General features: G+C 40.0%; 2 protein-coding genes across 2 annotated transcripts; one reads left to right on the top strand and one right to left on the bottom strand.

Moving 5' to 3' along the window:
* Nucleotides 1-823: 823 nt before the first annotated feature.
* CBG06250 lies at nt 824-1,527 on the top strand (the record flags this gene model as incomplete). The annotated part of the gene is made up of 3 exons (XM_002633433.1): nt 824-903; nt 954-1,131; nt 1,186-1,527. 3 exons carry the CDS (start codon nt 824-826, stop codon nt 1,525-1,527), a joined length of 600 nt encoding a protein of 199 aa, XP_002633479.1.
* A 975-nt stretch (nt 1,528-2,502) lies between these two features.
* Nucleotides 2,503-7,775, bottom strand: CBG06249 (the record flags this gene model as incomplete). The annotated part of the gene is made up of 9 exons (XM_045235685.1): nt 2,503-2,580; nt 2,632-3,195; nt 3,242-3,307; nt 3,358-3,940; nt 3,990-4,108; nt 5,736-5,786; nt 7,279-7,438; nt 7,490-7,551; nt 7,602-7,775. 9 exons carry the CDS (start codon nt 7,773-7,775, stop codon nt 2,503-2,505), a joined length of 1,857 nt encoding a protein of 618 aa, XP_045093030.1.
* Nucleotides 7,776-15,159: the final 7,384 nt, after the last annotated feature.

The following is a 15,159-nucleotide window of genomic DNA, read 5'->3' as shown; positions in this document are numbered from 1 at the left end:
CCTCGGAATCGGTTCCTCGGAGACAACCCCTTCCTCGGAATCGGTGGAGTGTCGACTTTTTTATCACAGTTTTATGCATACTTGTGGAAAAGATGGCCGGCCCGCGGGCCGGGCTGGGCCATGTCGGGCCGGGCCATGGCCGGGCTGAGATTTTTCTGAAAACGGGCCGGCCCGCTTTTTGAAAAATTTGAAATTTTAGAGCGAATCATCATTTTTCAAGATGGTTTTTCTTCTTAGTGAATGAAAATCCACACTAGAGGCCGATACTGTCGACAAAAACTGTTTTGAAGTCGTAATTAGAAAAAAAGTTCCATCCTTGCCTTAATGAAGTTTGATTTTTTTGCTAAAAATTCAATTAAATTGACTTTTTCGCATGGTTGTATGCATTTGGATTAATATTTGTTCCATTATAAATATTTTGGCACATTCGAAAAATAAAATTTTCGAAAAGGTGTCCTAGGCGGGCCGAAAGTTTTGAGGTAAGCGGGCCGGCCCGGCCATCCACATGTATGGTGATAAAATTTGAACGACCGCTAAAAATTGTTGACAACGATACTCCGCAATAACGCACTGCGCGTTTTTTAGCGTATTTTACATAATCTTGATTTTTTTTCTTGCATTTTTCTTGTAATAATGAGGTTATTCAGGAGTATTTTGCAAGCAGAAACTTAATTTTCTCTCCGTAATATTTCAAAATATAATCACTGATATGACCCAGATTCTCATGATTCTAAATATTGATTCTTGTCTTTATTGAAACTGCAATTTCCAGTTTTTGTGTTCTGAAATCAGAAACATTGCTTAATTTCGTTTTTTTCAGATCATGGCTGCACGTAAACTAATTGCTCGTATCAATCCATCTAACAGTGCACTGTTCGTCTGTGATCTTCAAGAAAAGTTTGCGTAAGTTCTTCGTTCACTGCGTGAATTTCATTAAACTAACAATTTTCCAGGTCAAACATCAAATTCTTCCCTGAGATAATCACAACTTCTCGAAGATTGATTGATGCCGCCAGAATCTTGAGCATTCCAACTGTGGTCACAGAGCAATATCCAAAGGGACTGGGCCATACAGTTCCACTTCTCAAGGAAGGTCTTGCTGAGAACACTCCGATTTTCGACAAGACAAAGGTAAGGTATTATAACTCCGTACAACTTTTTCAAAATTCATAATTCGCAATTTAGTTCTCCATGTGTATTCCTTCGACTGAAGATGTTTTGAAGAACGTCCAGAATGTCATCCTGGTTGGAATCGAAGCCCATGTATGTGTTCTTCAGACGACTTATGATCTTCTGGAGCGTGGCCATAATGTTCATGTTGTCGTAGATGCTGTCAGCAGTCGTAGTCATACCGATCGCCACTTCGCTTTCAAGCAAATGGAGCAAGCAGGGGCAATCCTGACTACTTCTGAATGTGCTATTCTCGGACTTGTTGGAGGATCGGATCATCCAAAGTTCAAGGAAGTTCAAAAGCTGATCATGACTTCAGCCCCTGACACCGGCCTTGTCCCGTTGTCGAAGCTCTAAATTGTTTCCGTTTACGGCTTTCTATGTCCGTGTAGATTTGTGTTTAGTACCTCCATGTGTAATTACGGCATTTAACCGGTTTTCGTTTTCACTCCCATAAATTATGACGGTAATTCGACTCTTTTCGCTAAGCGGTTTTTTACATGGGTCTACTGCCACCGTCTGACCACCACATCATGTTTCAAAAGTGTCGGTAAACATTCGGAAATTCGCGGAAACGGAATGAGCTTTGAAATTTCAAGTGGTTTAAGGATAGAGCCGCCCGTTGACCTCCATTGTTTGTAGTTTGCAAAAATGATGCAGGTGCAAAGAAACTTTCAGTTTTTTTTTCAAAAAGTCAGGTTTGTACAGCACACAAGCCACCACGTGGCAAAAAAGGCAGGGCAACAAATAAAATGGAAGCAGGAGACAAAGGGGATCCGATCTGTTGTGACAAACAAATGATGATGGTATTCAAGAGGGGAGGTGGATTATGATAAGAAGCAAGTACGGAATCGAGACGAGAAAGATATACCCAAATATTCAAACAGACAGACAAATGATTTCCTGATTCGAGGAACGTGTTTTCTAAGTGGAACGACGGCAAAATATGGGTTGGTCAGCACAAAGCAAAGTGAATATAGTGTGTGGGAAGTTGTAATTGGAAGAGAGTAGAAAATAGGAGAAAAAATGAAATTGAACCCGCATTGAGCAATACAAATTGTGTGTGTGGTCAGGAATCATGGTGGGAATCTAGGGGAAATTAAAACGGGGAAAATCTAATCGATCGTTTTCTGAATATGAAAAACAACTGATCGTAAGGAACGAGTGTCGAATGGTAAGGTGGGAAGAAGAAGAAGCAATCGAGGTAAAAGTGTTCGTTTAGAGATGGAAAACGAGCTAAGATTGAAGTTTCTAATGAAAACTTGAAATTATAAATACGAAGAAGATTATTTACATCATTTTCAGTCTTAAAGACTTTTCAGATAAATTCGTTCAGAAGGCTAGACGTTGATCTGCCAATCGGTTGTGTGGTTTGATGCTTCCGTAATAACGAAGAAGGAAGTTCCTTATCTGAAACATTTTAAAATGAGTTTTGATTTAAGCTCATCTGTAATTACTCACCTGCCGTCTTGAAAATTGACCTCCTGAATGACATGTTGGACACAAAAACGGAGCTGGGAATTGCATCTTGGTGAACTGTGGATCTTCTGTAGTATCACCATGTAGACGGTTGTTGACAATATTGTGAGCTCTCCATAAATATGTCATCATATCGTGTGGATGACGTACTCGCCGTTCGTTCAGTGGAAACAGCGTCGTCGTCATGTGCATGAAGTGGTTACGGCAATGCTCACATCCGAAGAAGCTCTTCACCCATCCTTGTATTGTGCTCAATGGCTTCATTGGGTTTACAAAGTCGTCTTTGATGGTATCGATATAAGTGTGGACAGTGAGAGCATGGAACGTTGTCCAGAGACCACAAGTGTATCCACGATACTGGGGCGACGATCCCTTACAGTGCTGCCACGTGGAGTTGACTGGGAATGGACTGGCATAGACTCTCTCAACGCTCTCGAATTGACGACGGTATTCATCAGCGGTCACTGATCCGATTGATTTACGACCTTCCAGGAACTCACGCATATGGGTGAACACAAGGCGAGCTCGTTCGGAGTTACGGAGAATCTATAACAAACTTGAGATTCAAAAAATCGATATTAATTAATCTCACCACTGAGGTAGTTCTTTTCGCCCTCATTCTTCTGACGTCGTTTTGGAAAGATAGTACAGGGAAGTGCTGTAAACATAAATTTGTTGGAAAGATTATTGTATGAAAAAAGAACTTACATTGGATAGGAGAGTCATGAATTCGTGTAAATTGGTGAAGTTGTCACCTCGAATTGATCCTGGAACTCGGGTCACCTCATCAAGAAGAGCCATTCGCATAGCTTTGAGCATGTCTGTCTCAGATACATAATACATGTCACGGCACCGTTCTGGATACGAATGACAATCAATCAAAGGTGTTTGGGTAGTGGTGGTTGTTGGTGCATATGTAGTCGTGAGAATTGGTGCTCGTCTTCCCCCTTGCTCCATATCACTTGTGATGGCATCGTCCAGATCCTTCACAGTTTGATTGTTGTATCTCTGCATATAAAGCGCTTGCTGATGGTCTCTTCTGAACAGTGCAACAGTTGGGAAGTTACGAATGTTGAGCATTTGAACAAGTGGAGAATTCGAGAGAGCACGGCGGGCTCCAAGAATATGATTTCGGGAAATAAGATCCATCACGAATTGAGCACCAACTCCATCATATTCCTCGAAGAGAATCGCCATATAATTGGCTTTTGGTGGAACTCCATCCCAAAGTTGTCCATAAGTGGTACGGCTATCGACGGCAATGTGTCCAAGGTTTGGCCAATCGGGATATCTGGAAACTGGCTTATTCGGTTTTTAACATATGGAATTCCAAATTATACCTGTTGAACATATACTCGTTGCTAACTGTGCGTAGCAAAGTGTCTCGAATCTGTTCAGCAGAGTGTGGCGTCTCAAACAGTTTTCCTTGAGTCGCCGTAGTTGCCGTTCTAGCGAAGTACTGAAAATGCATCCATTAAATTCAATTCTCAGATTCCCCTTTACCAAGTCTTTCATGTCTTTATTTGTTTCAAAGTGAGAACAACCTTCGGTGCTCTCTCAAAAAAAAGAGAACAAGCGCGCAGGACACAATTGTGATGCCTCTCGGATTTCATCAAAAAACGTCTTTCGATCTTCTTCAAGAGGGCGATTCACGTCAATCCGGTGGTGAGAAAACAAATAATCAATTGCGGGTCAACATTGAAATGAACAGTGCTTTCCCCCTCCTCTTTAGTCGAAAAACCCATCCGGCGTTTTTTTTAGACTCGTATGATATGAGGGATCTCGAGAAAAAGACACAGGTTGTATGTGAGGGGAAAGTGACAATGATCTTTGTTGGAATCTTAAAGGAGGCGAGACAGCAAAAATTTCGGGGGACGAAATCGCGCCGCGCTTATGTAGACCATCGGTCGTCAGGCGCCTTCGCGCCCCCTATAGCTCAGCCGGTAGCGGCGCTGTACCCCTGAGCTGCCTGTCATGAGTTCAACCCCTCATGGGGGTTCTCTATGCAAATTGTCAGGAAAACTTATTTTTTTGGTGTCTGGCCTCCTTTAAAGGAGGCCAGACATGAAAATTTTCAAAATTCTAGTTTTTCGATATATGACATAGTACAGTCAGAAAAGAACAATGGACACCAAACCATAACTCCTTGTTACTGTACAAGCAAGAACGCGCCCGTTCTTCGAAGCGGCGCCAACTCCTCGTTTCATAATCGTTTTTGCGGCAGAAGACGACAAGCGCCTTGTGGTATTTTGCTTTTTATTTGCAGAAAAATTGGAAAAATGGCCGGGAGACAAATGTCGGAAGCTAGAAGTAGAAGTTTTGGTTTATTCTGGAGGTAGCATTGCTACTGTACTTTTAAAAGGTAAACAGCGTTCAGAAAGTCCGAATTTCTAAACCAATTTTTACAGGGACCCAGAAAACCTGAATTGTTCTGGTACGTCGAGTACAATCCAGAAAAAAAGAATTTAGGAAAGTGGAAGAAGGAAGAGCTGGAATCAACGGTGAGTAGAATTGGAGAAATCCGAAAGAAAACTTCAAATTTCAGATGATCGGGAATTCGGAATGATCGGGAATTCGGTGTTGATCGGGAATTCGGAATTGTCAAAGTGGAGGATTTAAAAAAGTTCCATTATCTTGTGTCGGAGGTATAGTGAGAAAACTAGTGGGAACTTAAAATCTATAAAAATTATTTCAGTTTCTTCGAAAAAACTATCAACGTCATCATCTGCTCCCAAATCGGTTCGTCACCGACTAAAACAAAAAACGACAAAACGAGAAACTCCGGCGCGATACCGGCAAGTACGATTACATCGGAAGAGAATGACTTTTAATCAATTTTTTGTGTTTTCATTGTTTTTTCTGTAAAATAAATCATTTTTGAGCAGCGGCTAGCTTCCAAATTCGAAAAAATATAGTTCAATTATTGCTCTCGCGACAAGCCAATTGTAGGAGATTTGCTCGCGATAGGGCGAATATTGGCCGTTTGCGGTGGCACTTTCGCGATTGGTCTGTAAATGGCCTGCGGCAGACATGTTCCGATGTACCCATGGCGTCTTTCCGCGAACAATATTTAACCTATTATAGACGCTGAGCGAATCACATGTGTAGTGGGGGGGTGGGGGGGGGGGCGCGCTTGGCTATCAGTCATCGCGGGTTCGATTCCCATCAGTTCGTTTTCGTTTTTCTTTCTGTTTTCATGCGGCGACATCATAGAATGACAGAATAACAAGAAAAAATCGGGAATAATTGCCAAACAGTGAAGAAATCTAGTGTATTCTAAAAAAAAATATATGCTCGTCAAGTAGCGCGCATTGGGTCGCAATTTCACGATTTTCCGTCAGAATACATTATCTCGCTCCAAGGAAACTCCGTAGACTTTCGTGTCTGGCCTCCTTTAAGTGCTAATAGTCGTCTGAGATCTAAAATCAGAAGAGTAGGATGGTTTACACTTTTCAGCCTACATTTTTTCAGTCGAATTTTATGAAACTTCGAAGAGTACCTGACTGGAAAAGATGATTCAAAAATATATCGTTTGCAGCACAAAATATATCGTTTACAACACGCTCTCCCACCGAACAATTCCGAACTGCAAATTAATTTTTGATCTACAGAAAAAAGTTTGGCGCGATCACAATTGCAGGTCTAAAACCATAATTTCAGAATTTTTTATCTGATTTTGTGGAGGTCCAAGATAATTCAAATGATTCTTAAAAAATTAATTAGTGGTTATAGATTCATGTATGGTCGTTTTCCGGAAGAAAAAAATGTCAAAAATGGTCATTATAAAAGTTTTTTACAGAAAAAATATATCTCCTCTTTCAGTTTTTGACATTTCTAGGATTTCTATAGCTCAAAAAAACCGCAATTATTTTCTCTACATTTTCTATGGATGAATTTTTAATTTGTCTGATAAAACTTTTTTATAATTCAAAAACCTCATGAAATTGCACAAAATAGCATTTTTGCGTTGTTTTTTGATAAAAACTTTTAAAATGCCATTTTTGACATTTTTTCTTCCGGAAAACGACCATACATGAATCTATAACCACTAATTAATTTTTTAAGAATCATTTGAATCATCTTGGAACTCCACAAAATCAGATAAAAAATTCTGAAATTATGGTTTTAGACCTGCAACTGTGATCTCACCAAACTTTTTTCTGTAGGTCAAAAATTAATTTGCAGTTCGGAATTGTTCTGTGGGAGAGCGTGTACAGGAATTCTCTCTTACACTTATCAATTGACCTTCTCTGCGCATCTGCGAATCTAATGGTCTTTCTTTCATCCGTTCCCTTCAGAAATCAAAAATCTGAGCACACACATGAAATCGCATTGATATTGTGCGCAGAGGCGAGTCATCATCATCATTATTTCCGAGAACTTCTCGTTTCGTCCGGCTGTGCTTCTCTCCCGCTTTTTCGATTATTATTTATTTACTCAAAAACCAAAACCAAATGCTATCACCACCTTTTTGCTGCTCGAATCGCAGCAGACAGAGAAAAAATCTGAGAGCACCTCGATCTCTCTATTCTAACCGTTTGTGTATATGTGTCGCCCAGTGTAAATATATACCCAAAAAATGACATAACAACCCCCTAAATTATGTTCGAATTCTCAACAGAAGCTCACCTTCATCATGGGGAAATATGTGACACCGTTCTCTCGGCATGCGGCTTGATTAAATGAATCAGCGCAGTTGATGACTGCTACAGTCACAACTGGATACCAGTCACGGACCATGTTGGCAAATTGTCGGAAGTATGGAGCAAATGCTCGACAATGTCCGCACCTGAAAACTTGATTATATGAAAACAAACATGTATGATCTAATGGAATTTACCAGTCAGCATAGAACTCAACGAGGAAAGCGCGGTCCGAAAATACTGTGTCGTTGAATGTCATCTAAATTGATATAAGATGAAATTTGAGATATCAATTGAAATAAATCTTACCTGGTCGAGATGCATGATGGGTTCAAAACCAGGTGTGTAGAGTGTGGGGTTTTGTCCGATTGGGACGTAGTTGAATGTCGACTGTACTGCTTCCACAGTGGTTGGTAGAACTGTGAAAAGTAGTAAGCAGCTGATGGTAGCGGTGGTGGACATCGTCCCGCGCGGACTCCGCATTCTGTAGGATCTTGATTTAACTAGGGGTTACAAAAGGTACTGTATAAATCAAAAAGAGAAAAGTTTGAAATGCGGGTGTGGTCGGAACAGAAGAAAGGGGGTGAGAAGAGTGGATAGAATGGGCAGGTTGAAGAAAAAAAACGCAGTGGGGACACCGATCAAGAGTACGTCGAAAAAGAAAGACTGAGCACCAATAGCAGGCAGTCAGTAGCAGGGGTGAGTACTTGAGAAAATAAACCGACATGTCTACAAATAACTTCTCAAAGCGGGTTATCAATATATCAGTAGCGACTAACTAGTTTCAAGAAACTAATTTTAGATTATTTGTCCAACTTTTCTATCATTTTTTGACTGGAAAAGTAGAAGAGTCTCTTGACATTGTTGCGAGCGTGAGGATAATAAAAACAAAGAGATATAGAGATTCAAAAAACAAGGAACAAAAAAGCATAAACAAGCCGAGGGGGACTGGAAAAAATACCTGAGCAATCCAGCGAGAACAAGAAATATCTAGAGACCGGGGGTAGTTCATCAAGATGAAAAAAAGGGAAGATAGATGAAGAAATCGAGCTCACAACGGCCTTCATGTGACCAGTTTTATGACCTCCCACATCTGGAACCGGCTCAAAAGCTTTATAGGTGTATTTTTTATCTGCATCATCTTCGTACGCCCCCAACACGTCTCTCCAAACTTTTTGGTAGAAATTGAGAGAAAAGATGAGACAAACAACAAAAGAGGGTTCAAAGAATTCTCAAGCTCAATAAAGCTGCTTTTATGGCTTTCAAAAAAAAGCTAGGTGAAAGGTTTTCGATTTCAGTCACCTCTGCTACCTGAGAATGTCTGGTGTGGCGTGAAATCCCCGCAGCTCTTCCCCTAATTAGTGTGAAGAGCAAGGAGGTGCGAGACGCAGATGAGCTTACATGGCGCCACTCCGGTACCCGATCCGCCCATTTCTAATGTTGATTATTTCGGAGAAACAAGGAGAAACAGAGAGAGTGATAGAGGTGCAAAGTGAGAGAAAAGGGGATCAACTGAGGGATTGTATGTGTATGTTGTCTGCGATTTGGCGCCACCACCTCACAAACAGTAGCATCTCCTCAGGTCTACCGACCATCAGACCTCCGGCTCTCTTTTCTCTCATTTTGGGAGAGCCCAGGCGCCTAATCAATCGACTGTTCCTATTTTTTACGAAACTGTCTAATATAAAACCTTTGATTTACCTCTTTTTTGTTTGAAAACTAGGATCTTTGCAATTGGAACTAATTAATGTAGGAGAATAATTGAAATCTGAAAATCGAAATACACAATTTTTTCCATCTGAGCAGTCAGAACACTGATTGTTGGAAACTCTCCATTGGGTGAGTAATGGAAAACCAATCAAGAAATTGTTTAGTTTACAACTTTGGTTTCCTCGATTGTTTGCATTACTACGAATTCACTTTTGCAAAGGAACTTCTGAAATAATGATTGTTTCATATAATGGTCATTCTATGGTTTCGAATTGGGAGTTCTGAGAAGAAGAATAAATTATAGGGAAATGTTAAAATAAATTTTTGGAAGAAAAATAGTAGAGAGAACGAAAGTCGAGAATGAAAAAATTAAGGTACGGAGAGAAAGGAGAAGAATGGAACAATTAATATCTTCGAGCTCAATGACGGCAAAAGAGTGTTGCTCCGAAAAGCATCCGGAGAACAAATCACCCTGGATCACATGATGGGATATATCTACATGCGGTGTTAAACATTCTGAGGAGACCAGTCTGTGTGAATGAGCCGTTGGAGCAACTCCACCCTCATCGTTTTTCGATGCTCAACTGGTAGGTGCTTAATCTTATCGCCGTCTAAGTTATTAGGGAGGCGCCACCGGGCCGCGCCAAATATTTGCGTCTCGTGGAGGTGAAAGGAGAAAGGTCCTCTGGTGGCAAGAGCACACGTTGTGTGTATGTGTGTGAGCATTAAAATAGAAATAAATACACAAGTTTGTCTGATTGCTAAAGAGAAGTAGTACACAAATAGTATGAGAAGAAGGAAACAATTTAACAGAGAAGCAAAGTGAGCAGCTGATGATCTTGATAGTGTGGCGGTTTTTTTCTGAAGAGCCTGAACACACAGTTCTGATAACACATCATTGTGCGGTTCGTCGAACTGCTGATGATCATAGATTGGGATGAGATAGTCTAAAGGAAAAGCTCACAGTTTGCGTTTTTTGGTGCACTTTGTAGTTTGCCGCGGATATCACAAAAGCTTTCCAAGAGAGGGAGTAAGATATGTTACGCACGATGTCATGAAAAAAAATGAAAAGACGATAGGGTATTCTTCTGGTACAAAAAATCAGAGCTTGTGGACGTGGTTCCTACAATGACAACTACAGTAACCTAATATATGTGTATTTACAGGATTTATTTTTATTTTGCGAGTTTTCTGGAGGAGAACAACAAAAAACCGATTTTTAGATTACTGTAGTTGTCGTTGTGGGACCTTCGGGCGGGGTCCCCGGCGGTTCTCTTCTACATCTCCGATTTTTTTACATCAGAATAATACTGCTCAATGAACGAATATTTTAACGTACAAAAAAATCTTGGGATCACTGTAGATACCGTAATCCGAAACTACGAATGGGAAGAAATACAGAGGGGGAGAGAAACGATGGAAACTCCTGATTTTTCACATCTGAATGTCTAAGTCTGATAATTTTAGATGAGCCAGTTACGGTAGGTTAACACCAAAAATCTTCACGTGGCTCTCCAAGTACTGTGTCTTGCTCATTGAATAGTGTGTACTCACTGTTAACCTCGGAGCAGAATGCGAAACTTACAACAGCAAAAAAAACAAGAAAAAACACGTTCAGGAGCACAATACAGGAAAAAGTGCGCGAAAGCCGACAGAGAACAAAAAAAGATTTTCACCCTCGCCCTCCTGTGGTGAATGTTTGTAGAAGAGTTTGCAAAAGGTGGTTGTGGTGTGTTTGTCCGAAAGAAACATGAAAAATCAAAAGGAAAGGGCGTCTTTGTGTGTCGACTCCGCCCATATTCTTTTTTTTCTCTCGTCCGTTGAAAGGGTCATTTGCCCGTTGTGGGTCATGGAATTTAAAATTGAGAAATGGGCGTGGGTGCCTTCTGTGAAAAAGGAAAGAGAGGAAGAATACATTTTGATGATGACTAATCAGAATGAAAACACCTGAATCAGGAAGCGTGGCATTCCGAGAAACGATCGGAAATTCTTCTAGCCCGATTGCCTTCCTATGCTACCATGTGATTCAATTTTATCAGTTTTGTGCATTCCCAGATTTTTTTTCGGTCGTCATCACGTGCGCCCTCTTGATTTATTGAATCTTATCAAAGTGCACTTTTCGGACGATCTCTCAAGGAGAAAGAAGAAAAATTACTTAGCAGCTCTCCAGCAGCTGTTTTCTAGGAAGACAAACAGTGGCGTGAAAAAGTGACGGCGATAATTATAAGGAAGATACAAGTGTGAGATACGGTTGTTTTACCCAACTATCCACTTGAGACAATGCTCTCTTGCTCCGATCGGTCGGGTGTCGAAATATGGTTCGGAGAGAGAAATGAAACTATGGTCTAGGGATCAGAGGTTCAAGGGTTGCAAAAAAGTGCAATTGAAGAAACTTCTAAGGTAACAATTTGAATCAATGAAGATAGATATAACAAGAAAGAACGAGTAGCTACTGGATTCCGATCGAGAATAAAGATCAACTCGAATGAAGTTCAAGGGTGAAGTACTATTAGATCAAGAGCAACTAGCTAGGAAACATGATACGATGGATTCGAACCAACCTAGATACTAACTGACACTACCAACTTTTTCTCGTTTTCTTAAAACCACTTTCCACACCCCTTAACTCCGCCCATTTCGTTTTCACAGAGGTGGGGTACGATTATTTGCCAGAGTGTTTGATCACTGTTTCGTGAACCTTTTGGGGGAACACACAAACGATAGCAAGAAAAGAATATGACCTGAAGCAAGTGATTGAAAAGTAGAATCGAAAATGGACGCTAGGAATCAAGGCATCGAGATGAGAATACGTGTCTCTTCCGTGGTAAAAGGAAGAAATTGAGATTGAGGGAAATCGGAGGAGGTTTGATCAAATGTACCAAACTACTCGAGACACAAAAAAAAATGGGAGAAAGGGGAACGATGAGAACCAGTGCGTGTGAGTGAGAGGTCGCAGTTTGTCAACACAATACACATACAACCTTTTTTACCTCGTCCCGAAGAATAATACAAAAATTGTTTCGAATCTCTTTTTCCACTCGGAAAATGAATGAGAGTAAGACACAGTTGTTGACGAGGCGACGGTTTGAGTCGTCGGTTTGACTGACTGAAAAGTCGAAAAATGAAGTGAGAGGAGAGTAAACGCAGAGAAGCGGTCATTAGACCAGTTTCAAAGGATTTCCCTCCCCATCATTGCTTCTTCTCAAGACGAAACGAAACGAACGCGACACTTTTGAAACAATGACATGTTTTGAAACACTTCTGGAGTCGTGTGGAACCGACCTGAATTGGCACGTAGTTTCGATGACCACTATTTGGTCAGTGGCGAACAGAGTTATCAGTTAGACACTCATCACATGTGATATTTTCATTAATCGAATCGAGTGAAATAAGAGAAGAATGCCACACAACACAATGTGCATAGTCAGCGAAACCTATGATTAGCACATTTATGGACAAGATAGTGTTAGAAATAGAAAGCGAAATGCCAAAGGTGTTGTGTCGGATTGTTCTGATGATCGAATAAAATGATGGATTGCTCTTAATAGGATTATAATCCGGAGTGTTTCAATAGGAACAGTATGTTTCAATCAACTTCTCAAAATTTGCAGCTAGTTCTTTTCAACCATCTGTTTACATTCCAAAAATTGTTCTACACCATATGGTAAATATGACGTGCTTTCTTCTCCGAGCAACCTTAATTAGATCGCTCTTATCACTGTCTTTTTCTGTGTGTCTTCATACTGGGAAAAGCCGACAAGTGGCTGTGAAATGTCAACAATTTCATTCACTCTGCTTCTTCTTTTTTGTCATATTATCCCATAGAGTCGCATCATTCACAGTAGCACACCCCATTTTGCGAATGAACAAGCAGCAGTTCACAAGACAAATATGAACTGAAAAAATGGGGGTAGCCGCCTACGCCTTGTTTGACTTATTGATAACACTAACAGATTACGAACGCTTGGGGAGAGAAAGAAAAACATTTTGTTTGGTGGTTGCCTAGGATCGGAAGAAAAAGAAACACGACAGGTTAGATTTTCGAAATTTTTCGAAAGATTAGTGCTCAAATAAGCTCGGTCAAAATACCTAGGAATAGTCATTATTTTCAGATTTTTAATTTCAGGGAGTCCATCAATTTCGAAAAACAGAAGTACAGTAGTAGAACTCAGAGTAAACTACGTTCAAATCTAGATATTTAGTTTGATAAATTCCAAACTGACGAGTAGGTGTCGAAAGAGGATAAATAGTTTAATTTGGATACAAAGTGTAAGAGTACATAAATAGATAAACCGTACACTGAAGAGGTTTCTGATAGCATACTGTATGCTGAGAATGAGAAGCGAACTTCTATGGATTTTGAACAGCAAACTCGTTGAACGGACAGCGATATCAAGAAAGGAATTTGTGATGAAAACTGATAATCAAGCTAATCTGGTTAAGAACCAGTAGGATGATGGACGAGGCGGATCGTTGTTTTCACTCGAATTAAAAGAATATCCAAGCGTTCTGTAGCTTAAGAAAAAGAACATGAAGCTGAACTTTTTCGATGTAGAAGAAGTACAATCAGATGAAATGAGGAAGAAGACGTCAACGAGTTATGTGAAACGGACAAATGTAACCATAATGGAAAACATCTGAAAACTGCTACCAGAAGGAGAAAGTTGGAAACGAAAAGTTGTGCACTTATTGGACAAAACTGTGTCTTATCAGGAAAAAAAGAATAAAAGGGCAGTAAACAAACCGATGGAAAACGGGGAAAACGAAAACATTTTATAGGCTTGGGTTTGATCGAGGAACCATAACATGAAGCTGAATCGTCAAATTCTTTGACGGTGAGCAATCATTTCTAAACATTTAACTGAAAAGATGGAAACTGACCATCACGCGTCATTCATGGGTGCGGGGGTGGAAAATAGGAGCAGAGGGTCTCGCAGTCAACACAGTAATCTCGAAGAAAACTTGTGAGATGAACTCAGAATGTCGTAGCACGAAGAGGTTAACTCTCCTTCCTACAGATGCTTGAAAACGGCCGGAAAGAACAAAGAAGACAATAATTTACAGAGAATGAAGAATGAAAAAGAGGACGTAATGAATCTTCGTCTCTTCCAGGGAGTAGTGTGGTAAATAACTAAATAACGATGGAGATGGAGATAGCGTCACTGATATTTTTGTTTTGACAACTGGCCAGAAGAAAATATTTTAAATAATTGAAAAAAAATCTTTCGCCAAGGTGCCCGTATTCTGAAGAAGGTGAAAAGTGAAAGAGAGTGTGAATATACTATGAATATATGAATATACGAAAGTGCACTTTGGATCGTCTTTCGTGGATTACACAAAAACTGGAAGAATACGCTCGAAAACGGAGATTTAGTAAAGATAAAAGATGCCATCAAATTCATCCCGATTGAAACTGACGCGCAGTTTGAAAAAAGACAGACATTTTTACCGATTCTTACGACACTAGCATCGCTTTTGTTTTGCTGTTTGTATTTTTCAGCAGCCTTCTTGGATAATTTCCATTAAAAACCAGCGAGAAAATGACTGGAAAGATCTATGAGGGGAGAAGTGAAAAAAACAGGTTCCACAAAAGACAAGAAGTTATCAAGTGTTCCTTTAGAACGAATACGACGGACAGAATGGACGTTTACGATTGTCTCGTCTCTTTTTTCGACTTTTCTGAATTAATGTACAATTATTTGGAAGACGGCATTGATGGAGGTCAGGTGGCAAAAAGTTGAATTGAATTCAAGGAATTGACATATCATTTTTCGAAGGAAAAACTAAAAATAAGTGGTCAAAATAATGTTGTCATATGAAAACTTGTCGAACATCTGATAAACAACACCTTTTTGATGAAATCATGACATAAAAATTTTCTAAACTAGTTTGAAAGTGTGAAACCTAAACAGACATCAAAAGTTGCGATAGAAAACATGAAAAAACAGAGAAAATTTTCGAAAAAAAAAATAAATCAATTCCGACAGGACTCAACGAAGCATGCGCCTTTAATTGAAAGTATTACTGTAGCATTAATGTGAATACAAACGGCAGCAGCCGGCGATCACTTGTCGTAATCCTGACACAAATTGCACTCTGAAATCGGGAGAATATTGAAATGAAAATCTAAAGCAGAACGTTGTAAACATAGGGCCGA

Source organism: Caenorhabditis briggsae (genome assembly GCF_000004555.2).
Source record: "Caenorhabditis briggsae complete genome, chrIV, whole genome shotgun sequence".
In the NCBI taxonomy this organism is placed as follows: Eukaryota; Metazoa; Nematoda; class Chromadorea; order Rhabditida; family Rhabditidae; genus Caenorhabditis; species Caenorhabditis briggsae.
This window is presented reverse-complemented; position numbering and strand designations above follow the sequence as displayed.